Genomic DNA, 27,171 nt, shown 5'->3' on the forward strand with positions numbered 1-27,171 from the left:
TTCATAGATAAATATGCCTATCAATACTTGTTAAATAGAACACTTAGAATATGTACAGTTCATTACATATAAATTACATGTTCAGAAAGCTTTAAAGATGGCTGAAGGTAAAACAAAAACTCATATTCAATTCTTTTTTAAAAATGGGCTTGGAAACCTGACTCCACTGACTCCACTGTCTCTCTCTTCATGCTTTGGGGGTCAGTGTTATTCACTCCCTGAATATTCTCTCTCTCTCTCTCTCATTGTATCAGTCCAAAGCCACTCCCAGATGATTACAGAAGAAGCCAAAGTAATTCCAGTTCTGCTGACAAAAACAAATATCTCTCACTGCCATTTGTCTACCTAGCCTTGAAATGAAGCATCTAGTCCGTGATGATAATAATATAAATGATGGTCCTAAAAGGAAGACTTTATTATATCCAGAATCCCTTCTTGGATCTCTAGCAGGATATAAAACATCAAAAACTAAAGACTAGTTTTGTGGAAGTTATTTTAGCAGTTGCATTTCCTTCCATGTACATTCAAACAGGATCCACCATAAGCTCATGTTTCTAGAAAGAAGCTGATGGTTACTGGGGTCCTGACCCTGCCCACAAGTTCCCTGTCCATGCCCTCACTTGAATAAAATCTCCTCCCCAAAGTAGTAAAATCTACATACAAAATATAATCAATAAATAAAAAATGATTTTTCATAAACCCTAAACAACTTGAACAGATGAAGTGTTTACAACAAAATTAATATTTTAAAATAATTCCTACATATGTTTCAGCAACTATATTTCTAATGTACATCCATAAAGTAGAGGTACCTAATAACTACAGTTTTCTCTATAAACTCAGCTAATAAGCCTTAAAACACTATTCTTCACATCTGGGACCTTTCTCTGCAATTCAACCTCACTATAAATTCAGGCAAGGATCTTGCCACACTTCTCCTGATAGACATATAATTAACATAAAACTGAAAAATCACCTCCTCTTATGGGTTTTAGTTCAATGAGCTGGGCCCAAAACTAAGCACTCATTAAATTCTTAAAATAACTGAAAGATGAGTATTGCTTCCTTATTTTACCAAAGAAGCATCTTAAGATTTAGAGAGTTCAAATGGGACCAACATTGAGGTTAGCAAGATCTGGGATTTGAACCCAAGCTTGTCTGACTCCTAGGCCTCTAGTGTTGCAGCCCAGCAGGCTCCTGTCTGTAAAGACATAGAGCTAACCACTTATGAACACAAAGGGTGTGCGGTGTTCAAATAGACTGTCTTCTGAAGTGGCACGTGACAGTTTTGATGATGTAGTGCTAAATTTATCCCCAGAGTCATTCAGTATTCTTGCCCAAAATAAAGTAAGATAAAATCAAAGCATATGTTAGAATTGAAGCCAAGTTTTTAACTCTCTTCATAAATTTTGAAAAACTTAAAAACCAGAGAGAGAGAAAAGATGTAAAATGAGGACACCCAGAGATGTGGAAGGACAAAATGCCAGGGAAATGAAAGGGCAAGAGAAATGAAGGGGAGAAAAGAGAAAAACGGCAGACTTGGGAAATCCTATTTAAAGTAGGTCATCACGTACCTACAAGGAAGTTAATGTGAATTAACCGCAGGGTTTGTGAAGGAGCAAAAATAGGGTGTAACACTTTTAAATACAAAATTTAATTTCTTATGGCATCTTTTACTTTTTAGTGAAACTAGCAGTGTGGAAATGCTCTAGAGACCCAAATCCCACCATCATTTAAAAGCCCAGGTGACTACATGGGAAGGGCCAACCGGGAACAGGCACATCTACTTCCGGTGTTGCTGGATTCCAGAAGTTCTGCCCCCACTTTCCATATACTGCTGAAAGTGTGTCTATTCACATCCAGAAAGAACACAAATGTTGGCTCTCGGAGAAGTAAGAGACTTCGGAAAGCAGCTCTCCACTCCACAAATATACAGAAATAAGCTTTTTATAACATTTTCACACGACAGTAAAGAATTAACTTAGGTTCATTCCTTTTTTCTTTAGATCAGTTTTTAATTTATGCAATTACTCGGTAGCTCTTTAAACTGATTCTTTTCTCAGAAATTTAAGTGGAATTGATGGCTATTAGCCTATTTTATTGTCTACTAACTGGTGATAAGATATACTTTGAGCTCAACTTAAAACTAGGAAAGGACAGGACAAAGAAAAGGCTTCTGTGAGCTTTATTTTTCTGAGACGATTTTGTGAGGTTTATATTCCACTATAAGAGGGAAGCAACAAAGCTTTTTAAGTACTTTGCAAAAAGATAGTTAATCTCTTAAGTTTTCAAAATTTCTTTTTGTTTTATTAGTGACTTTCTGCTTCCAGAAAGTTAAATTAATGCTGCTGGTCTCTCTGGAAATATATTAACATTCATTCAAACATTCTTATTCTATATATTTCCACTGTTGTTCTAAATTATTTCTAATTTTTTAAAGAATTTCAAAAATTGAAGAATTAAGTTTAAAAACAAAAACAAACCTGTGAAAGAAATATTAAATAGTGAGTTTACACCCTCACAAAGGTGAGGGCTTGCCCACATCAGACACAAAACTTAGATGGAAAACTTCCTTTAAAAAGTTTTTTTGTTTTTTTTTTGTTTGTTTGTTTTGTTGCCAAAAGACACTACTAAAAAATCAGATTAGGAAAAAGAATATTTCATGAAAATTTGAATAAAGTCTGTGATAACTAGCACAGCATCAGTGTGAATGTTACGGTTTTGTACTATTGGAGAGTTGGGGTCAAGATATATGAATTTTTTAAACAATTTTTTTGTGAGCTGAAGTTATTTCCCAAAAAGAGCCAAAAAAAAGACTAGACCAAATATGAGCAATATATATTAAATAAAAATATTTCTTCTCATTCTTCATCTGAGGAAGATTTTTAACCTTATTATCAAACAGAGTATCATTTTAACTAATTGGAAAAAATATGACTGATAATGTATAGATGAAAATATAAAGAAAAGAATATTCTTATATACTTTGTTGGGGTTATAAATGGTTAAGCCATTTGTGCAAGGTAATTTGTCAGCATTTAAGATATGCCCATCTTTTCTCTTCGCAATCCATCTACAAGTATTTGTCTTTATGTTAAGATCTCATTTGAATACATTTCTGAGAACTTGAAAAAAATGAATATTCATTGAAAGAAGAAAATAATTTACAATATATCAATAATAATGACTTTGTTAATAATGACAGCAATAATAGTATTTTTTATAGTAATTACTAAATGCCAAGAACTTTCCCACGTGTTTCACATATATGAACTCACTTTGTGTTTTCTATTCCCTATGAGGTGGGTACACTTGGTGTCCCACTCACGATGGAAATACTGAGCTAAAAGATACAAATGCTTAATGTCACACAGTTTGCAATGCAGATTCAGGTTTCAGACCCAAGTAATCTGATACCATATCATTTAGAAATACTGTTAAATAAAATGAGTATATATCTAGATACTGACAGAGAAAAATCTACAAGGTAAACTCTTACCTGAAGGAAGATGTAGTAGTTATCTACAATGAGTTGTTAAAATAAAAAAGGTGAACTTCTACCATTTTGAACAACATGGATGGAACTGGAGGGGGTAATGCTTAGTGGAATAAGTCAGAAGGAGAAAGACAAATACTGTATGTGTAGAATGTAGAGAAACAACAACAAAATATGGGTCAGGCAGAACCAAACAAAAATCCTAGTAATCTGACTGGAGAGCTGAGGCTGCTAGAAAGGTTGACAGGAGGTGGAAAGCAGGAAGTGGAGGGGTCCAAAATATTCGTTGTGATTTCTTTATGGAACCAAAAATAAATATATCATTTTATCTACTTAATAAGTTAAATATTCTATTACGCATTCTGGATGGTTAAATTCCCTCAGTGTGGAAATGATAGTGGGAGAAGGGAGGAAAGTGGAACTCACACTTTCAGCTCTGTATATCTCTAAACTGCTTGAAATTCTGGATAAAGAAAAATGCATACATGTGTTACTGTTATTATTTAATGTTCTTGGTCCCTTAGAAATAATATGTGATATGGAAGAGAGTGAACATGAAATACAGATGTTTCTCTGACTATATTTCTGCCTTTCACTCACTTTTTCCCCTTTTAAAAGTTAATCCAAATATCTGCTACACTCACGTTTCCAGTCCTAGACTTTCCAAAATTGTTCTCCCCTCTCTAAAAGGCTTTCACCTTTAACCTCTTCAGCATTAGCCTCACAATGTCTACGAATGTTTTTAAAGAACAACCTTTCTTATTGTCATTGAAAGACGTTTAGAAGATCATTCATAACAGAACTGTGGACCTTGAATCTGGAGTTAAGGATACCCAGCTCCGTGTTGTCAGCAGTGGTGCTCTCTGGTCAGTTACTGATTGGAAATACCTAGCGCTCAAACAGCAGGAACAGAGTATATCTGCTGACATAAGCTGCAGAGGAAATCTGCAGGCTCCCAATGCTGAATTTGAAAAGAGAGGCCTCTTCATCCAGTTGCACTTATGGGATCTCTTTAGGTCACTTGGATATTTATTCTAGAATGAAAAGAATGTCTCAGTACTTAGGGAATACATATCACATGTGGGCTTCCACCAGGAAACGTCTGCACACCATCAGTGCCATCAGGCGGTGCTCCCGATGTGGAGCACTCTTTGAAGACTTGGCAGTCCTTGGGCCCTACTGCCTCCATTTCCCCTTCATGCCCACGTCTACATCTTTTATGCAGAAAGGGAGCCAGAAAGTAATGTGAGGCCTAAACACAAGACTTAGTCACAACACAAGTGAGAGCATTCAGGGGCCTGCTGGCCTGTTCCTTTGGCAATAAGCGGCTCAGAAAAAGTCTTTGAACCTTATTTCCATGGAAATTAAAATTAAAATAAACCAGAGGCAGCATTAGAAGCAATAGGACAAAATTATGTATACACTTACATGTAGGGGTATTGATATAGACGCAAATTTAGATAGATTTATTATGCATTTTATGCATCTATATTAACCCCAAATGTGAATAATCTCCATGCAGATGGCCAGGCACTAACAGAGAGGCTTTATTTGGGACTCTGCAATTATGGTAACTGGATATTCAACCCAACAGCAATAGAATGGTGTAAGGGCACAGAAAGGAGCATGGGAACACTTTCTGGATAAATTCTATCTCTTGACATCTTTATTGAAATAGAGGGAGTATTCTATCAGACACTAACAACAAGCTTAAAATATATCAAAGCAATAATGAATGTGAATCCTAAAATGGGAGCCAGCACATGGTACTTCTGTGGCTTCAGAGATGGGCAAAGACACGTTCGAGGCTGCACATTCAAGGACAGAGAGGCAGAGAGGGAAAATTCTCATGTGTAAAATGAAAAGCCAAAGCCTGAACTTAAACAATAGCTGTTGAGAACCATGTACAGAACTATCTATCCTAAGTCCACACCAAAGTGGTCTCCTGTCTTTGACCATTACTTTTCTGGGGTAATTCAATCAAAGAACAGAAGTGGAGAAGGAGAGAGAAACAATAATATTCAAAATCTCTAACCAGTTCCATAAGGGCTGTTATCTAATATCAAGTGTTTTCCAGTTACCAATCTAAAGAGAATGAGGTTGAAAATTCTCTTTAATCATTCTTCTTTCAGTCAATTAATATTTATTGAGTGCCAACTTTGGGCTTGGCACTGGGTAAGTAATGAAGAACACAGCCAATGCCAATATAAATTTGGCCATCATGAATTTCATAGTCTGGCCTCCGCTCTAGATTGTACCTTCAGTGCTTAGTTATAGAGCACCAGAGAAGAAACAAACAAAAACAACCCATGAAGCTTTCAGTCACGGAGCTCATCTCAGCTCTGTGGTTTAAAATCCTGGTTTAACTGGCTGGTTTGGAATTCAGAGTTCACCGTCCCAAGGAAGCAACACCATCAATAATGTTTGGGTTCTCAGGTCAACCCATAAAACTCGAATTGCCATATATTCAGCTGCAGTGTGATTTCAGAGGTTGATGGTTTATATGATGCTGGGCCCTACAAGCCAACACTATTAGGCAACTGCAGTTTATAATCCAGAGTCTACTACTAGGAATTGAAAAGCTAAAATGTGCCATAGGAGAGGTGGGCAAAACACTGTAGATGCATATGTATACTGCTAGCAGTCATCATTGTCTTATCTGTCTCCAGGATAAGAGAATCCTATTGGGGTCGAATCTCCCAAAGATGCATGGAAAGGCAAGAGTTACATTGGGAATAGCTCGTTTGTACACCAGCCACAGACCGCTCAAGTGTATCTAGAGGTCTGGCCAAGATGGAACATCATCCCATAGCACTGTTCCAAAGAAATCACCACTGGTATAGTTTCTGGTTATTTCAGAAAGCCTAATGATATTTTACATTGTTAAGGGGCAATAATTATATTTCCCTTTCAAGGCATGATTTTTCAGCAATCATCTCAGTTCTACTAACATTTATAATACATTAACTTACATTTTTATGCTATTTCTTAGCACTTATTGCATCAGCCTTGTCTTATCTTCTAGATCCCCCTAAATTATCACCTCAGCTTCTGCTTGGTAAGACAATAATAGCCTCACCTTAGGCCTGTTTTGTTCAAATTACAGCTCAGAGAGATATGTAGTTAAAAATAGAAAAAGAAGCTATCCTAAACAAAAATATAAGTCTCTATGACAGTCCTTTAAAAACTGATTTTATCTATGTTTAGGAGGAAGGGAAAGAAACACACACTATGGTCGCTAGCGCCTGCAGTCATTTTCTGGCTCTATGCCAAGGTTAGTAAAATCTTACGATTCATTAAGGGTACCCTTAGGTTATGCTTAGAAAATATTGGTGTCAAGGCAGTAATCATGCCAACTCATCCAAATAAAACACCTCGTTTGAGTATTTGTTGGTACATTTCTTTCCTGAAATGTCTATCTTTTATTCTCCTCCATCACTGCACCAGAGAGTATGTTGTCATTTACAGATAATTCTAACACAAATCAGAGCTACTGAATTTTGCTCCATGGGTTTCCAAAGCTTTTATGGAGCTTCCAGACATGTCTGCCTCTCTCTGAAGAGCCCATGAGATGAAAAATCTCACCCTAAATGCTGGAGATGGGCAAGAGATGGCGCTACAGCCTGACTCTGCAGAAAATTCTCTGCTTGGGGTCATCTACTCTAAATGCCTGTCTGAAAAGAAGGAACCCGATTAGAATGAATAAAGCAAAATACCCTGGGAGAGAGGAAGCACACAGAGGGCAGCAAGCTGGCCTTGAGCTGGGTGCTAGCTAAAATGGGGACACAGAAATCTGTGAAGTGTGAGTTCAGTTAGTAATGTCTTGTCACACTCAAAAGAGACCTGGCCATCCACATTTATATCATGTAACAATGATTCTCTGAGAATGCTTGGGCAACAGCAGCATCAGTATCCCTTGGACACTGTTAGACATGACAATCCTTAAACCCACCACAGACCTATGAAGTCATAAACTTTCAGGAGGCCCAGAAACCCATGATTTCACAAGCCTCTGGGGTTTCTGATACAAAGTCAACCTTGAGAACTGCTATAGGATTAATCAGAATCACTGTAATAGAGACCATCTCACAGTTATTATTTATAATGGAGAAAGACACCTTCTCTCCTGCAAAAGAAAAGTCAAGGATCAGCAGGTCCAAAGGGGAATCAAGAGGAGGCTTGGGGGGAATATGTGTGGGAAGGAGTTTAAATGCCAATTATTGCTACTCCTCCCTGCTCATTTCAAGTTTAGAGATCTCACAAGGAAAAAGAGAAAAGCTCAGAAATGATCTGACCCATCCCTGAGCCCAGGGGATGCTGGACAAATCACTGCTGTCCAAGTGAGCAAAAAACAATAATAATAATTGTAATGAAACAACACAGATCAAAACAAAAAACAGAACCACCTGACTTTCTCTCTAACAAAACCAAGACACTATTAAACCTTCTTCACAACTTTCCCAAGCTAGTGGCTATTTATATGAGACCACACAAAGTTCAAATAACATATTGGTCAATGTTTAAGTATAAATTTCAGAGCAAATCCTTTTAAATCACTGAAACTCTTGACTATTTATATAATAAAAACATTAAAGCAAGTTTCCTCCTAAAATGAATTCCAAGTCTTCTAAAAGAGACCAGTGATCTATTGTTGGGCAACATAGTCCTTAATTTTTAATTGAGCACTGGGAATTTTTCCACTAAAAATAAAAGAAAAGCTACTCATTCACAAGGCTTCAATGTACCGCCAGTGGCTCTTATTTTGTTTCCCAACACTGTTTACATTTCAAAAGATGGGAATCTGGGAAAGCAGGAGCAACATCAAAAGCAAGTTACCGATGATCTACAAGTCAAGTGTACAGCAGAAATGGTCTTTCTGCACAAAATCCATGTGTCCACAATTAGCCTAATGCCATCAAGCCTTGTCTGATTTTCTGAAGCCAAAGGAAAAGTCAGGCACCATTTATCTATATCATAATTAGTCACTTGATACTCAAGAGACCAAGTCTCTGTTTTCTGGGACAACTGTTCTCATTGGAAAATGGGTTGCACTGAGTAATCAACATTATTTTGCTCTGTCTTGATTAGTAGTAGCAGATCCTTGTTGCTATTTTTTCAGCCTTAAACCTAGTCACTGTAAATATAGCTGCTTCCTTCTTTAGTGGTAATTAGCATTAAACCAAAAATGATTCCACATCAAAAGTGAACTAAATACAACACTTCTTACCTTTCATGCCAAACTTGGAGTGTCTTGCCAACTTCAGCAGAAACAGCATTACCAGCAGACAGAATCCCACCACAGATGCAATTACCACCACAGCATAGACCTAAAGAAAGGAAGAGAGGACACTTATGACCTAGCTAATGAGTTGCATATACCACAATGAAGATAAGGATGATGGTTAATATTTATTGAGTGATTCCTAATCCTCGGCAATCCTGTGATGAAATATTTACACATCAGAAAACAAAGCTAATGGGTATCCAATTGATATTATATATAGATCTGGCTATTATATATAAATCTCCACCTCTGTTTCTTTCTTCATCTACCTAATCTCTCTCCATTTGTCTAATCTCTATCTATCTAAAACATGAATGATAAAATACTGATCATTTTTAAAGTGGTCAAAATACAATGCAGTTCATTTAGTGATGGTTGTTTTTATCACTGCTGTTTTTGAAAATTACCCCTAATAGAAATACAGGTTATTTTGAGGTAATGCTGGATTACAATATTGTTTGTGTTTTAGAGGCATAACTTTAAAGTTGACTGTCATTGCTCTTAGAAATCAAGGTCTCCTGGAGCAGTAACTAGGGCTGGAAGGATGTAAGAGGGCACTTGCGGTGAGTTCAACTTGTGAAAACTCTGGATTGTAAGCTTAAGGCATATGCACTTTACTGCATTTATGCTACAGGTCACTTTTGTTAGTTTAAAAGTGCAATTACAAGATGTGGGTTATACAAGTAGAGAGAGTAAATAATTATGTATATGGATCCTATGATAACCCTGAATGGAAGATCACAGAGGAACAAGTACATAACACTAAGTACATATTAACATTTTAGAAACAAAGATAACTCTTTCCATTTCCTGCTGCCCAGTAAAAGTTCCTGCTTCCAAACAAAATTTGATTCCCTAAAGCAGAAGTTGGCAAACTTTTACAATATAGGGCCAGACAGCAAACATTTTAAACTTTGGAACCTTAGACTATCTGTTGCACTAACTCAACCCAACTGGTGCAGCATGAAAACAGTCATAGACAATATGTGAACAAATGGATATGGCAATATGCCAATAAAACTTTATTTGCAAGAACAGATGCTGCCAAACTGTACATAGTTTCCTGAGTCCTCCGAACTGTTGTTAGATGTTCATGATGACTTAGGTGCTTAAGCTTGTTTCATTTAATCTGTATAATAATCCTTAAGACAAATGTTATTACCCCATCTGTGGTAATTATTTATGTTAGTTCCCAAACATTTCAGTTCTTCCCTGTGTTTCTCTTTGTAAGATTCATTTCCTGGCTTCATTGTGGTGAGAGGGTTCATATGGTTATCTCTGGTCACCGAGTTAACAAGTGTCACTGCCAGATGGAGGATATACTTACCATCACAAGATGGTAAGTGATTCTCAGCCAAAGATTCTATTGTTTGCACCTAAGAGTCGTACGGCAACTTGGGGGTGTTAGAATAGGGGATAGGACATCTAGTGGGTTGAGAACAAGGATGCTGCCAAACATCCCACAGCACTAAGGACAGCCCCACAGTGAAATTCTCCCTCTCCCCCAATTTTCAATTCCTGCCCTAGTTCTCTTTCTTTCTGCTGTAATAAATGCTAGCTTTCCAAAAATGCAATGCTTTGTCAGCCTCCTCTTAGAAAGAGGATGAGGCTGACTGGGCTCTTAACTAACACATGTAATGAAGCAAAAAATAAACCTTTAATGGTTTAAGCCACTAAGATTTGGGGATTTTTGTTACTGCAGCATAATTTATCTTGACTGATAAAATCATCTCATAGAAGAGAAAAATCATCTCATAGTTCTTTAAGATTAAGAATATGGGCTTTTTCTGAGACTGAAATCTAGCTTTAACACTTATTAGATGCACAACCTAGAATTACTTTACCTCCCCCAAAAGCTCGTAACTAATGCTACCTTGCAAGTTGTTGTAAATCCGTAATAGTTGATGTAGATAATGGGCTTGGAATAGTTTCTATACATCAATAGATAATAAATAAATTATGTTGACGATGCATGATGATGATGATGATGATGATAAAACTGGAATATAGAAACTAAGGAGGTCAAGATCACACCTTTTAAGCTTGGGACTTGAACCAAATTCATTTCAAATATAAGACCTGTGGTTTACCTTGTGATGTACCCATTATAATATTGCCACACCAAAGCATGTGAATGATAGTAAAGTTAGGACAATGAGGAAAGACACTGTTCCTCCTGCAATGAGTTCTTTCATGTCAGCTGGGAACAGCATTAAATAAGTCACAAAGTATTAGAAAAGAACACAGGCCAAGCACTCAGCCAGGGTGAAGCAAAGGTGTGACAATTCTCCTCTGAAGAGTGACTTTCCCAGAGTGTACTTCTGCAAATATTTAAAAGCAGGCTTAACTTGTCCATATACAGAATGGTTTGGATTCCTAGAAGGCTCATTATGAATCAACTTGCTAACCAACACTATCGAACTTACCTAATGATTCTAGATTTTGCTTTTTGTTGTTTGTTTGTTTTTTCTCCAAGATTTATCTACAACTAAGACTTCCGTGGAAAAGAGATCAAAGTATTTTAGCCATAACTTTCTTTACCACACTACTAAACTCCATACTTCTAAAGAAAGAGGGAAATACCTAAAAATACAAACTCAACTATATCTTTTAGATAAGAAAACAGAGATGGAGGGAGGGACTTTCTCTGAGTCCCACAACCTGTCACATGTAATGAAGCAAAAAATAAACCTTTTTATTAAGTACTTGTCTCCTACCTACTTTGGAAATTACTTAAGTACTTGGCTTCATCCTCCTTGTGAGCAGGAACTGTCTGCCTATCCTATTTATTTAATATCTGATCCACACAAAAATTTAAAAATTTTCTTCAAATCCTCAAAACATTGTCAGGAGATTTCTAAGAATTTTAGAATCAACATCCAGACTTTCAACAAAGATGGTCAGTAACTTTGCTTTCCAGTGACCCTACTTTTGACAGTTCAAATAAAATTAAGTATGTAAATTAAAGGCTTAAATTCATCACTGGGATTAAGAAAATAAAACTAAAAGTAACATAATATTTTTATTAATTGTGATCTACCACACCCATCCTGGATTCCTCATATACCCAAATACTTTTCTCACACTAAGAAACATTAAGTGATTTGGTATGAGAATAAAAACTGAAATGACTGTCCAAGGCAGAAAGTGGCAGATAACATGTGCTTGATTGCCACAATGTTTGACCTCATTATTTCAGTGTAATACATACAGTCATCTCTGGAAGTGTGTGTGTGTGTGTGTGTGTGTGTGTGTGTCCATCCACAAGGTATGGATATTTTGAATTACAGTTGGGCTGCACGCTTATGAGCACATTTCTAATACCCTGGCTCTGGTCTAAATGTGAACCACAGTAATACAGAACAGAGTCTGTATTACTGTACCAGAGTCTGTTCTACAACTCATTTTATAGTTTTCATCATTAGTTTATTTTACTAAGTACCTTCTCAGTGCCAAACACTATTCTGGGGACTGAGGATACAATATGAAAAACACTGACCAAGTTGCCTATATAATGTGTAATCACACTGAAGAATGTAGGGGTGGGAACAAGACAAGTAAACAAATAAATAAGCAAGATTATTATAGACAATAAGAAGAAAATTAGGCCCCTCCCTGGTGGTGCAACAGGTCAAAGCACAGCTCTATGAAGCTATTCACAGTCACTGCAGCATGAGTTCAATCCCCAGTCGGGGGGGGGGGGGGGTTGACACATGTGGTGTGGCAGACCAGAGCCTGACCTGCCTGCTGCCCCCTCAGCAGTGCTTTTCAGTCAGTCAGCCTGTTCTGCTTCCTGCTCTCTCTGTGGTGAATCCTCACACACACTCACACACACACACACACACACATACACACACACACACACCCGCAGCACCTTTGGCCTATACCCCAGTTCTTGTATGCCTAAATCAATAAATATTTTAAAACGAAGAAGAAGAAAAACAGGGTAATGACTGCCTGCTGGCTACTGTAGCTAACGTTATGGGATGCCCATCATGAACTGCATGCCTTTTAGCAGGGTCAGCAAATATAGATTGTAAATCGAGAGTGAACATGGAGTAATCATGAAAACATTAAAAATACAGGTTTTAAGCGGTGAGAAGAGTATGATCAGTCAAGTCAGAGCGACAGATGAGGATAAGCTACGGCTGCCATGGGGAGTGTGGTTTGTATGATAAAATTTTATTGAACTCGCACTGGAAATAATCCAAGATCTGGTTTGTCCTTGTAAAGACTCATTGAGGTTGCTGTTGGAGAAAGACTGTAAGATGAGCGCAGGAGCAGGGGGCCAGCAGGGGGGCGATAGCAGTCACCCAGGAAGAGGCAACTGTGGCAACCTTTCTCGTGGAGGCCCAGCTAGGAGACACTGCTGGCTCTTCAGACCACATGGACTCGCCTACCACTAGCCCACTGTCCGGGAGCACAAAAGCAGTCACAGCCAGTAGAATGGTGTGACTCTGTTCTGATAGAACTTGAAGGGCTCACATTTTTTTAATTCATGAAGTTTCCATGTGATTTAAAATATCATTTAAAAAAAAAAAAACTTAAAATGCAAGGACTGGTATTTGCCTGTAGACTACACAAGAACAGGATTTGTGACTTCTCCACCCTTGGGTCTGTGTGACACTATGGCAGAGGAGGTGGGGAGAGGCGGTGGGTTTGGGATTTATAAGGAGGCAGAATTCACTACACATCAGTCTATGTGCCTAAGACATGTGAGGAAAAGAAAAGGGAAGGCTGCCAGGGTTTGACCTGAACAACTGATAACCCAACACTGCCAGAGAACCTCTGGAGTGAATCCCCTTCACTGTGCAATAAATTCAGCCAGTTGCCCATTTGCTTCAAGACCTCATGACATGACACAACCAACTTCAACCTTGCTCCCAACCCCTGGCTTTCCTGGGCCTGACCATCCAAAGACGACTATTCCCAGTCTGCAAGCTCTTGCTCATACATCTACAATGGCCTCTCCTCTGTTCCTCTATCTAAATCCCAGACATCCTGTGCTGGCCATGGAGAATGTTACCCATGGCAAGAAGCTCTCCTGGTTCTTCCAGGGCTAAAGAGTAGAACATTTGCCCCACTATCTCTCTCCTCATGTTCCTCAACTTCTATTTCTAGTTTGGGTGCCAGTATTCACATCTCAGATCCTGGATTAAAGTCAAGTTCCTCAATGACAGACTTCAGTTTTATTCAAATTTTTAAATCTCACATCTAGTCCCTTCCAGAACCTATATGTCCCCTTTCTTAGATTTGGTAGGCACTGAGACTTTTACTAAAACATTTAAGGAGACATTTGTGAGGAGTGGAAGACAGGAATAATTTTGATTATAAAGATCCCAGAACAAGAAAGCTGGTTTTGTGCTCTTCTTAGTGACAAACTTTCAAAAGATAGATATTTAAAATAGGAGCCATGCACATGAAACCTACATAATGGAATAAACCAATGTTATTTCAATAATTTTTTTAAAGAAGCAAAATAGGAACCATTAGCAATTAAAGTGGTGCATAAAAGGGAAGCAAATAAGTCAGAGGCCATTAGCATCTTTATCACTTCTCTTCAATCTCTCTGTTTCGACCAACCAACCTTCAATGTCCTGTCCACATCAGGACCATAAACTGTCTTGTTGAAGAACATGCACTGAAGCAGCTCCATTCCACCAGCTTAATTAAGTATCCAAGATGCTCAGAGCCAACGTTGAGAACAACTATTCATCCAACTCACCGAGAGATGCTCCCGACCAGTTTTGTCTGCCACACCTGTGGTAGGGAATTCATTGCTTCGGTTCGTGGTATCCCCGATGTCATTTGCCGCAGTCCCATAATCTTAAAATAGAGAAGGCAACAGGAGAAGAAACCATGAAGTTGTCCTTAGGCTGCCAATAACATGAGGCTACAGCCCACCCAGGACAAAGACACACTCAGTCCCTTCCAGAAACTACAGGCTCCCTTCCTTACATTTGGTGGGCACTGAGACCTTTATTAAAACACTTGTGAAGTGTGGAGGACAGGAATAATTTTAATTATAAAGATCCCTGAGAAAGAAAGCTGGTTTTATGCTCTTCTTAGTGATAATTTTTCAAAAAATAGATATTTAAGGGCCCTCCCTGGTGGCACAGCGGGTTAAAGAAAAGCACTAAGAAGCTTAAGCCACTTCCACATGGATTCAATCCCCGCCTGCCCCGGAGGTGATCCACATGGCGTGGCAGACCTCTCCTGACCTGCCCGCTGCTCCCCTCAGCAGTGTACTTCGTTGATCTGCCAGTTCTGCTCCCCACTCTGTCTCTGGTGAATCCTCTCACCCTCCACATCTCTGGCCTGTACCCCAGTTCTGTATAAATAATAAATCTTAAAAAAAAATAGATATTTAAAATCAGAGAAATTCCAGACCACTGACAGCCTCCTTGGGAAGGAATGACACAACCGTTGTAATAAATCTCGTAGCACTGGGGCTGCATGATGCCAAAATTTTATTTGACCCAGACCTTTATACCATTTTTCTACTGATCAAATACTCAAACAGATTTAAAGTTTTCCTTTGACCTCAAGAACACATCCCTATTTTTGATGAAGAATTTGATATAAATGTGAAAGAGAATCGATCACCTTAAGAGTTGTAGTTTCATAGACCTGGAAGGGTTTTAGAATTTAGTCTGGTTATCAATGTTACAGCTGAAGAACATCAACTGAGGAAAGTTAAGTGCCTAGCAAAAATGATTAGGGCAGTGGCTTCTCACTGGGTTAAAGACAGTCACCCAAGGTGGAATGTAGGAGCCACAATATGGTCTCTTTTGAGAGTCTTAAATTGCCAATGTTTCAACTGTAGGATGAATAGATAAGGAATTGTGCCAACATGATATTTAAAATTCCAAGGACAATTCTACATGTCCGCATATCAAATGCAGTCGCCATATCCTGCATCAATTTAAACCTACATGGATCAGCAGGACTGATGCATCTGTAGGCCATCAAAGCTTTTATTACTAATATTATCTATTAAATGTCAGGGAATTCTTGATCCCTAAAATGGGAAACACAATTATGTGTTTGTAAATGTTTTGCATTTTTATTCTAAATGGAATAAAATTTTTTTTTAAAGATTTATTTATTTATTCGTACAGAACTGGGGTACAGGCCAGAGATGCGGAGGGTGAGAGGATTCACCAGAGACAGAGCAGGGAGCAGAAAAGGCAGATCGACGAAGTACACTGCTGAGGGGAGCAGCGGGCGGGTCAGGAGAGGTCTGCCTCGCCATGTGGTCACCTCCGGGGCAGGCGGGAATCGAACTCATGTGGAAGCGGCTTTAGATTCTCAGTGCAGTGCTTTAACCCGCTGCGCCACCAGGGAGGGCCCGGTATAAAATTTTTTAATTTTTCACCTGTTCATTTCCATCCTGAACAAGTAACCTCATTGTCAGCCTCAGATAAACTTCCCTCAGTAGAATTACCATGCCAGCCTTGGAGCAGAGCAACCAATTCACATGGTATTTTCATTAGCAGAGTGTTTTTTTGAAAGGGAATGAAAGTAATAGAAAAAGCATCTATTTTTTTTCTTTACTATTCTGGTATTTTTTAAAGTTTTATTTTATTTATTTATGAATACAAGAACTGGGGTAAAGGCCAGATGTGTGAGGGGTGAGAGGATTCACCAGAGACAGAGTAGGGAACAGAACAGGCCTATCTGCTGAAATTCACTGCTAAGGGGAGCAGTGGGTAAGACAGGAGAGGTCTGCTAGGCCATGTGAGTTGGCTCCCTGGCAGGGTATCGAACTCATGCTGTAGTGGTTGGCAATAGCTTGGTTGTGCTAAGATTCAATCCCTAGTGACATCAGGGAGGCCCTGTTGTTCTATTACTGACTCCAAAAACTGAAATTTCAATAGTTTGCTTATTTTTCCCTTTTCATATTATATCTAACTCCTCATGCAATATTAAATCACTAAAGTATCACTACATCTTAATATTAGTTTAATGATAATGTTTTGACCCAAAGATCGAAAGTGACATTTGAGGGACAATTTTAAGTCTGGACGTTACTGGACAGGAGTACAAAACAAAATTTTTAAAAGTAAAAACACAATTAAAACAAATGTCTCCGTGATACAGTTTGACATACTCCCTTAAATCATATCAAAAGAAAAAAATAGCAAAAAAAAAAAAAAAATGCACAAAATCATCCAAACCACAATTTGGAGGAAATAGTTTAACATGCATAAAACAAGCAAAGACAATATAATTCCCCAGTTAAAATCAGCTCAAGTTAAATATACACACACATAAAATAAAAACTCAAACACAGAATTGATTTATAGAAAATTGTTAAACATCAATATGCATATATAAGTATAAAATTAAAGGATGGTATTTTATAAATAAATATAAAATTTTATAAATGGTATATATGTTTATAAAATTTTATAATTAAATATAATTTTTTTATCCTTCCAACTTTCAACTTTAAAGGTCTTCATTAATCAATCTTAAATTTCAAACCAAATCATGAAATTTATCTGCTTCTTTCTAAACAGAAGCCTTCAGGTCATGTGATGGTGGTTTGAAAATCTGTTAAAGTTATATTTTTGCACGTAGTGAAATGTGCCTGTCATTCAATTTAAAAAGCAAAGTAAAAAAAAAAAAAGACAATTCATTTTAAAACTAGTATAGAAAAACTTTTGGTTTCTCAGCCTTCTAATTTGCTAAGAAAACCCCATCTAATTCAAGGGGTTCGAGTCCAACAGAGGATTGACTTAATTTAAACTGATTTAAACTTCAGGGGTAGGTCTCCTTAGTTAAGGATCCATCCATTTCTCTTATCAGTAATGGAAAATAAAATGGACTCAGTTGTGCCTTGAATCAGATGGCAGATGCTGGGGAAGCTCTCTTCCTTCTGGAACACTAGCAGAAGTTCTTCCCTTCCTCCCATCCATGTGAAGGACAGTACCCCCTTTGCTGGCCTCAGCTAAGAACTTATTAACAGGAAAGAGCCTTCAATGACTTTGCACAAAGGGGAATGTACAGAAGCAACAAGCTCAGTCCCTGATGACATGATAGAGCTGATGGCTTCGCCAAGCCCCCTCCCTTCCAGGCTCCTGTCTGAGAAACAAGGGGCCTCATTACACAAAAAATCACAATTTTGAATTGGGTTTACTGACATAGCCAGAAACTGATACCCCTCTCTTTTCTTGGTAGCCATGGCTTTCAAACAGGTAATTAGTTCCCAATTATGGAGACAAAATGTCTGTTAGAGTAGAATGGATTTATTGCTTCCAAGAACAGGGTAAGAGAAAGAAAATGTTATTTATGGCACACACTGTAAATATCAAGGGAAAACAGTCATCAATATTGAGTGATTTTTGAAATAGTGTTTTGGCCTATATAATGCTTGAAGTGTATATTTAACTGAGCTTAACGGTCTTATTTCATTTATTTCATTTTAGACAACCATTTTGAAAAAAATACAAAAAAAAGACAAGATAGCTACCTTCATAAATAACATCAGTATAATACAAGCTTGAACCTATAAAAGCAAAACAAAGATTTGTAAATATACATGGACATAAAAATTACTAAACTAGATATGTATTAAAGTATTTTTTAATTGAATAAAATGCTCTACAAGATGGATTAACTGAACCCTAAAATTCTTGATGTGCTTCATACTAACTCATTCCCTCCTTGGTCCCATAACCTCCACCCTTCCAAAGAAGAAAATAAAGATAAATCACAAATCACTCTGGCTGAAAATACTTCATTGATCAGTGAATGTGGCAATTTTTTCATTTCATTTTTCTTACATGGTTAGTCATTTTAATTGCAGTTTTGATATTTTTATTCCAGAGACAGATAATTTTCAGGCCACTTTGTAATTCTCTGATGAGCTGGGAGTTATTTTCAAAATATGTTCAGCAGATCCATTTTCAGTGACACATATTAGTCACGTGTCAAATGATTTGTAAAGTACAGTTTTGCTTTTCACTTGGTCTTGAGGGGCAATAGTCCATCAGTCTTGGTGGCCCCAAGACTGAATAAATCTCTTCATTTTTGCCCTCATACAACACAGAAAAATAAACATATTCTCTCTACTGAAATCATTCATATATTAGATTATGAATAAATGTTATATCAGAATGAAATGTGAAAGCATATCCACTTAATTATCTTGGATGCTTTTTTCATGAAGATTATCAGAATATTCTATTTTAAAGTATTCACAAGACAATCTGCAAAAATATATGTTTCAACTATCATCTGCAAAAAAGCACTTTCTACTCATTCTCCATTCAGAACTAACTGGTTCTATATAAAAGCCTACTTGGAAATAAAACTAAATTTTGATATGACATATATTTGATGGTAAAACCAAATTTCCGGAGCCACTTACTATGCTTTCAGTCTTCATAATGTAAAGAAATAAAACTTATAAATCATGAAGCTTACTCTATTATCATTCCATTTCTGAAATCTTAGCAGAAAATATCACTTATAGTGAAACTCAAGCCAGTTTTCCACTCATGTATCCCCCAGGGACTAATCAAGCTTAGTCAAAATGAAGAATCAAATAAAACTGGCCCTAATGGTCAAATTAGAGGTTTCATTTTTTACACAGCTCAACTAGCAAAGTATCTTTTTCCTTTCAACAGTTAATCCTTTTTCAATTGAGGCATCATTGGTTTCTAACTTAAGTTTCAATTATATAGCATTATGACCCAACATACATTATCTCATGACCACCGCCAAGTCTAGTTTCCATCCACTATGGCACAATTGATCCCCTTCCCATTTCCCTCACCCCCCTAAATCTTCCTTCCTATAACAACCACCAATCTGCTCTCTATGTCTAAGGGGTTTTTCTCTTTGTTTGTTTTTCGGGTTTTTTTGTTTATCTTAGCAAGAGGAAAATTCAGTAAATGGTTGTGTACATGGATGGTGGGAAGATACCCACAGCTCTGCCACCCACACTGTGCATAACTCTCTGGGAGTCATTGAGACTGTGATCTGTGTAACGGTTCCACCTGAAACTGAAAGTGCACACCTGTGTAATGAACCGGCATCAAGTCATAAGGAAATAAAACTAGGTGTTTCCATAAGGAACACTGTTCTAGTATACTTCTATTGTACTTTGAGTTGTACTATCGCAAGCACCATTTTAAAGCAGTTTTGAGTTACACCATGTCAATACATATTGTCAAAATTATTTATTGCTAATATAAACCCTTCCTGAGAAGGGTCTCGAAGGCTATCTTACAGTTTGAGAGGTAATTCAGTGACTAAAGCAGCAAGGAATCCCAGGGGTACCCCAGTGATGCAGAGTGTGTTCCATCTTCTGAAGTTCTTTTCTTTGCATAATCCTAGACCAAACAGTGTCTCCCAAATGGTAAGAATGTCCTATCCTTGCTGAAAGAAAATTTCCATTGCCCCAAAAGAGCAAGTGACTCTTCAAACTGCTCAGTATTCCATTATTCAGAAGATCTCACTCTGATCGTAGCAGTCGAGTTGTGTAACTCAACCACTCATTTAAGGAAGAAGCCCTAACTCCTTCCCAGTCAAAAGATGAGCACCAAGTCAGCACAGAGGAACTCAAATGTCTGTTTGTCTCATATATATATTCTATTTTCTGATGTTTGTGGAGCACCTATGGGTATTCCCCTCACTTGGACAGTCATGTGCCTCTTGAGGACATTTTCAACCATGATTCCCAACAGGCAATACCTTCTACCAGCTGCAGTACGTTGAACCATCTAGGCTATGTAATTGTGCCCTAGGACCTTTGCAAAGTCACCTAATGGCACATAGACTATATCCCTGCTGCAAGTCACACGTGACTATACTTGACTCTTGATCCAACTCAAGTTGTCAGATACTGAGGGTATTGGTGTGACAGGCCCAAGAGATGGCTTGAAGCACTTCCAGGGAGAAGAACAATGGAGACAAATCTATACCCACACAGCATCCTCATACAGCTGTGCTTTAGATGTGCGACTTCCACAGCCCAAGAGACAAACCCTTACATGATAATACCGAACTTTGACCCTCAAATTATCAACTCAAAATACATCACCATCCTCTTAATCCCATGTTTAAGGACATAAAGTGAGGACCCTCTTATGTCCATTTTCTCATCTTTTATAGACTTTTTTCATTATCACGTCTACAGTTAAACGGAAAACACATTTGTAGGATTAAAAAAAAACAAAACTGAGAAGCCTGGTAGCAAGGCAGAATGGCTCACCTTCTACTCTGCTGAGAAGATAAAAATAATGGGGGGGGGGGTTGCAGATGACTCATCTGTTTCTTTTAAGCTTTTTCTTTCTTTCAAATGCCCCATAAGCAAAAGAATTTTCTATATTCTCTATTTGCACATTTCAGTGTGATCTTGACAAAAAATATTTCAGAGAACTTCATATTATAAGACAATAAGAACTCACTCTTTCAGAGTAAATTATCCTTGCTTTGTCAACAATGCTTTCTAACCCATAACATGGTATCATGAGTTTCTAGATCCTTCTCTCTTGCCTTTCTGTATGGAAAGCTGAACTCAGGGCCTGAAAATATTGAGGGGTTCAGATGTCTGGGTCGCATTTCTGACTGAACCACTAAAGTGCTGTGCAGCACTGTAAGTCTCTTCACTTTTTCTCTAACAAAGGAAGCTTCTATGAGACAGAAGATAATAGCTCTAGCTTTGGCAACTCCTCAGGAGCTTCAGGGAGCATAATTAATTAACATTAGTACTCTTGAGACATAAAGAGCTATTTAAGTATAAATCTTAATTATCATGATTATTATGAGTCTATGGTTGAACCATGCTCTTCTTGGTTATTTAAAGCAGAAAGGCAGGTAGAATTCTCTTTTATTTCTTTCTCAGGACAAGCAGTGGGTGAAGACAAATAGCCTAACGGGCAAAGAGGGGGGAGCTTTACATTTTCTCGATCTGTATGTAACATTGGGAGAAATTTCTTCCTCTGCATTTTTTGACCTTGTATGCCAAACCTAAATCTGCCAGTCTGGGGGCAATTCTAAGTGCTAGAGAGAGTGTCAGTTCATCCAGAAGTCATAACTCTTTTGACAAAACAGCACTACTAAGAAGCTGTGGGGAAAACTCTTCCAATATTTATAGTTTGTTCCTGATGTGCATTTTGCATAGGAGATTACTGATCCAGAATTAGGCAGCATAAGTCACTACCTCCCACTGCTGTGTGAATGAGCATTTTTGAGCTGTGACAGTCTTCCTGAATGAGTGCGCCAGAGAGAGACTCTTTATGTGCCACCTACAGAATGAAAGGCTTTAAAACAAGGGCATTTTATGCCCAAAAGTAGATGATTAGATTAAAAGGTTGTGGTACATATACACAATGGAATATTACTCAGCAATCAAAATAGATAAACTAATTCCTTTTGCAGCAACATGGATGGAACTGGAAGGGATTGTGCTTAGTAAAATAAGCCAGAAATAAAAAGAAAAATACTGATGGTTTCACTCATAGCAGGAGCATAAAGGACCGGAGGGGAAAAAAATAATGAACAACTATATACCAGAGACATTTTATGGGGGTGGAGTGGCAAATGGGATCAAAATGGGGGGGGGGGGCTATTGTGATGGCACATGGGTGAATTGGATTTTAGCTGAGATGGAAAAAGGCACAAAATGATGTAAAAGTAAACTATTATAATAAAAAATTTCTTCACACAAAAATAAAAACAAGGGTATTTTATTACCTAGTGCTTTGGCTAACTTTGTTGCAAACCTGAAGTACTCATCACTTGGGTTGTGATTTCAATAGAATCTAACTCAACATGGTCAGATTCATACATATGTTTGACCTTGAATATTCTTGAAATTTTTGCTGTCTCATCAGAAAACAGCAGCAAAGGCTTCTGGTTTCTTCCCCATGACACAAGAAATCTGCCTGTCATTAATTTCTGCTTTAAAAGACACCCTCACTCCTTCTAATCTCCACTCAGTTCCCCTTGTACACCTTCCTGTTCATGAAGATAATTCTCTATAGGGAGTGTTGAATTCCAATGATAATCACATTGTGGATCAATTTCACCTTAGATAAGTCTTATTTTTGGCCCATAAGCTAAATAAGATACAGAGAATCTTTGGAGAATCCTTAGATAGCCCTGAACTTCCCCTGTGTGTGCCTGCACTGCTGTCTTACTTTTTATTCACTCTCCCAAGCCTTCAGTCATATATGTACTCATCCTATATTTTTGCCAAATTAGAGCACATTTCTGTGTACCAGCTAGTCTATATTTTTATCACTATAAGCATAGATATCCTCAGGGAGTCAATGAGGTAATCTTGAAGGCTGCATGATTACTTTTTCTGGTGTTCCCCCTCCACCCCCATTTTGCAGGATAGATGTGAATCACCCCCCCGCTACTCGTGTGACTCAAGAATCTGCAGCATCAGCACATGCTGGAGCTTAAGAATGCAGGATTCTAGTCCTTTCTCCAACCCACAGAATCAAAATTTGCATTAAAAAAATATGTTTAGTCTGTTTAAATCTGGTTAACAGGAGATCTGTTGTGCTCGTTACCTTCTGGCCCACAACTCCACAAGAAGTTTGACCAAAGTCAAAAGAAGCTTGGAGGCATAATGACTAGCCATTAAAGCAAATGTAAAATTTGATTTCTAACTTATACAGGACATGTATGCTCACCAAAGAATTATTGTTTATTATAGGAAAAAAATGAGCAGAAAAAAATCTCCCTCAGGTCAGAACTCCCACCAAAAGCAGTGCTCCTCAACCTTGGACCCCTGGGGATCTTGAAAACAAATACAGCCAAAACCCAAGCCTCATCCAAGGGCCAGTGAATCATAATTGCTAGAGATGGGTCCCAAGAATGTACCCTAAAAATGAAATAAAATAAAATATCCATAAAAACTACCCAGTTAATTCTAACGTGTGAGAAGTAGCAGGGTGCAACTATTCTTGAAGCCAAAGACTAGTCCTGTGAATAAATTTTAAAGAGAGAATGGAGACAAAAATGAAACAAAACTAGCTTGCTATCACAAGTTGTGCTCTTCAGTGTATTCAAAAGATAAATACTATTGTCTCCTAAATTTCATTTTGAAGCAGTTTTGTGCTTTAAACATAACCCAAAACTGACTAGAACTGAGTTCAGTTCTAAGCATGATTCTAAACAGATCTGTCTAGCACTATAAAATTGTGCAAGTCTTTCCTCCAAGCCAAATTTCTAGTGATCAGCAGATGGGGAAGGCATTGGCTTAGAATGTGGGGTCCTGGCAATCTCTACAGATCTGTTAGCATCTGATCTGGGTCCGGGTTCAGAGTCTTAGTTCTGCAAGGCTCAGCAATGTGGAAAGACATTGTATAGGAATCTCAACTGCCTTTACCCCACTCCATGAGGGCACTTCTAGGCCTGACTGATGCTGGGTGGCATCAGTGAAAAGCAGAACCTCTGTCCCATGCCCACCATCTCCATTCCAGACAGCAGTAAAAACAATCAGCATTAAAGCGCAGCAACCTGTCTAGCCGCTTTCAGGATCACCTGTTCTGGTTTAGGGACATTTTGCTTACGATTTTTCATTTGTATTTTAATTGATTTTGACACTCTTCATTCTCTAATCCCAAACAGAGAATGAATTCTTAATCAAGGTCACCCACCCATGAAAATCTGGGTTCTGAGCTGCATGAGGAACCCACACTCTAAGGACACAGAACTGCCACTGAATTCTGTGTGAGGCACTGCAGTAGCTCCACAGTGAGCCCAGGCTCCCTGTGTTCTTGTAAGCCAGGAGGTTGACAATGGAACAAGAAGGAAGCCATCAAAACACGTAGGAAGAAAAATAGCAGAAATTTCTTAGCAAAAAGCTCTGTGACAAATGCTTCTTCACTAATTGCTGTATGATGGCAGCAGATATGTTGAAAGAATACACACAGAACTCAAAATGTTATGTTTAATTTGGAATGTACAGTAGGCCAGCAGGAAAAATGCACCTATACTAGGTACAGGTACAATTTGTTTATTTTTGTTTAGTTTTAAAGCAGGATGAGAGGGAAAGGCAGCAGTTCTAGAAAAGACCAGGATAGATGACACAACTACAAATCTCATAAATACCCATAAAACTTCTATCACACAAGCCAAGTGAAGTCAATTTTTAATTGCTCACACTGGTGATGGCCCATTTGGGCCATTTAGATCTATATCACAGTGGGCCAAATCATTTCATTTCCATTTTTATTTAATCCTTGATAGTTAGTCTTTGAGCAAATATGTGAATATTAAAAAAAAAGTTTTCTAAAAGTAGAAATTTTTTTAAATTATATTTAAAGAGCTAATAAAAATAAACAAGAGGAAAAGGAAAGAGAAAAATCCTTGTAAAATAACATTTTTGATAAATTATTTCTGTTAAAAAGAATATTTGAGAGACGCCAGTTATTCTTATGTTGGAAAGCAATTCTTTTCTATCACTAGAAAAGTTAAAACTACAGAAATATTCAATAAAAACGAGGTCACATGAATAAGAGGAGTTAAATTTTCCAAAATATTGGTGCCCTATGGAAATTTTTTTAAAAAAAAATACATCAAAATCCTATCTAAAATAGAAGTTACAGGCTTTCCACTGGCAGAGCTGTGTATATATCAAAGCACACAGGACATGTCTACAACTAAATGCCAGCCCTTCACCCTCAATCACGTTCACCTCCAACAGTTTCAAAAGGCAGTCAGTGGTGAAATTCAAATCAATTCTAAAGTTCAGTTAACAGTAACATACAAAGTCAGATTCTTAGTTTTGAGAAATATAAGTAATACAAGGTGATAACAATGCAGAAAATTGGGTGAAGGCTATCTAGGGACTCTCTGTACTATCACTGCAACTTTTCTGTATACTTAGTATTATTCACAAGAATACAAAAACACTAATTTGAACAAATATGTGCACCCCATGGTTAGAGATTTACTATGGCAAATATAGTCAGGCAGCTAAATTCTCAATTAAGAAGATTTAATGAGAAATGTAACAACTGCCAAGGTGTCTGGGTAAGGCATCCAAACTTACTTTGTTTTATGTGCTCCTGAAAAGCATTTGTAAATCAAACTTATATAATTCAAATCACATTTTGCTCAAGCTAAGAAAGCGTGCATGTTTATAAAAAGCTGTTTAATAAATACCAAGATACAAGGGAAAGACTTATTACGCGAGGAGAGCTACTACTGCATTCTCGCTTATAGTTTGGCATTTTCACATCCATCACCTTTGTCCATGGAGCAGCTTGGTAAGCCACAGCATATGCTGCCCAAGCAAACCCTGCCTCATGGACCTCCAAATTTCCTTTTGCCTCTGCCAAGCCATCTTTGTGTGACTTTAACGAACTCAGAGCTACTGCAATGAGGAATTTCATTCACATACAGGTCCTAAAATTCCAACACAAACCTCCGCCTCCACAATGATGCCAAGTTTGGGGCTACAAGATAGAGGAAATAGGAATACTCGCTGAACATAAGCTTGATGAATACCCAAAAGAAGGAGAGCTGGGTCATATTATATTTCTATTCTTAATTTTTTGAGGAATTTCCATATTGTTTTCCATAGTGGCTACACTGATTTACATTTCCATCAATAGCATTAAAGCCCCCCTTTTCCCCACATTTTCTCCAACACTTGTGATAGCTTGTCTTTTTGATAATAGAGATTCTAATAGGTATGAGGTGATAGCGCATTGGGGTTTTGATTTGAATTTCCCTGATAAGTAGTAATGATAGACATCTTTCCACGTGCTTGTTAGCCATGGAAATAGTTGGAGGAGTGTCTTATTTAGGGAAGTGTCTATACAGATTCTCTGCCCATTATTTAATCAGATTGGTTTTGGTCGTTGAATGTTATAAGTTCTTTATCTGCGTTGGAAATTAACTCTTTGTTAGATGTATGACTTACAAATAGCTAGTGAGATAAGTCACCTGGAGAAGGTCAAATATTGTATAACCTTACTCATAAGTGGAATATCAACATAAAACAAACAAAAACCAACAAATACAAAATGTGATTACCAGAAAGGTATTGCTGGTGAGGTAAAGGATACAGGAGGTCAATACTATGGAGATGGATGGAACGAGAGAGTTGGTGGTGATCCTGATGTAGTATGTAGTGATGTTGAATTACATTGCTGTGCAATCCAAAATGCATATAATGTTAAAAACTAATGTTACCTCAATAGATATTTATTAAGAAAAGAGGAATTTTCCATTGCATGATCTACAGCAAGTAAATGTAAGGCAATAGTCTCTAAGATTACTGAGACCACAGTGTGGATCCTTGATGTCTGTCACCTTTCTTCTAACCCAAAGCATTGGTCATATTGAAAGTACCACCATTTCTAGAAAAACAATACAGGATGTGTTTTAAAACATAATAATAACACCTCAA

At 37.7% G+C, this 27,171-nt stretch overlaps 1 protein-coding gene across 4 annotated transcripts in view; it reads right to left on the reverse strand.

Moving 5' to 3' along the window:
- NTRK2 (neurotrophic tyrosine kinase, receptor, type 2) overlaps positions 1-27,171 on the reverse strand; it is a 316,763-nt gene that overhangs the window by 234,779 nt on the left and 54,813 nt on the right. For all 4 annotated transcript variants that reach the window (XM_012721348.1, XM_004677526.2, XM_004677527.2 and 1 more), the window contains exons 10-12: positions 18,259-18,294; positions 14,506-14,606; positions 8,724-8,823 (exon numbers count right to left, since the gene is read on the reverse strand). In XM_012721348.1, coding sequence (XP_012576802.1) covers positions 8,724-8,823; positions 14,506-14,606; positions 18,259-18,294 — 237 coding nt within the window. The remainder of the gene's footprint in view (positions 1-8,723; positions 8,824-14,505; positions 14,607-18,258; positions 18,295-27,171) is intronic.

The sequence above is a fragment of the Condylura cristata genome, unplaced genomic scaffold, assembly GCF_000260355.1.
Source record: "Condylura cristata isolate star-nosed mole 26May11 unplaced genomic scaffold, ConCri1.0 scaffold00006, whole genome shotgun sequence".
Taxonomy (NCBI): Eukaryota; Metazoa; Chordata; class Mammalia; order Eulipotyphla; family Talpidae; genus Condylura; species Condylura cristata.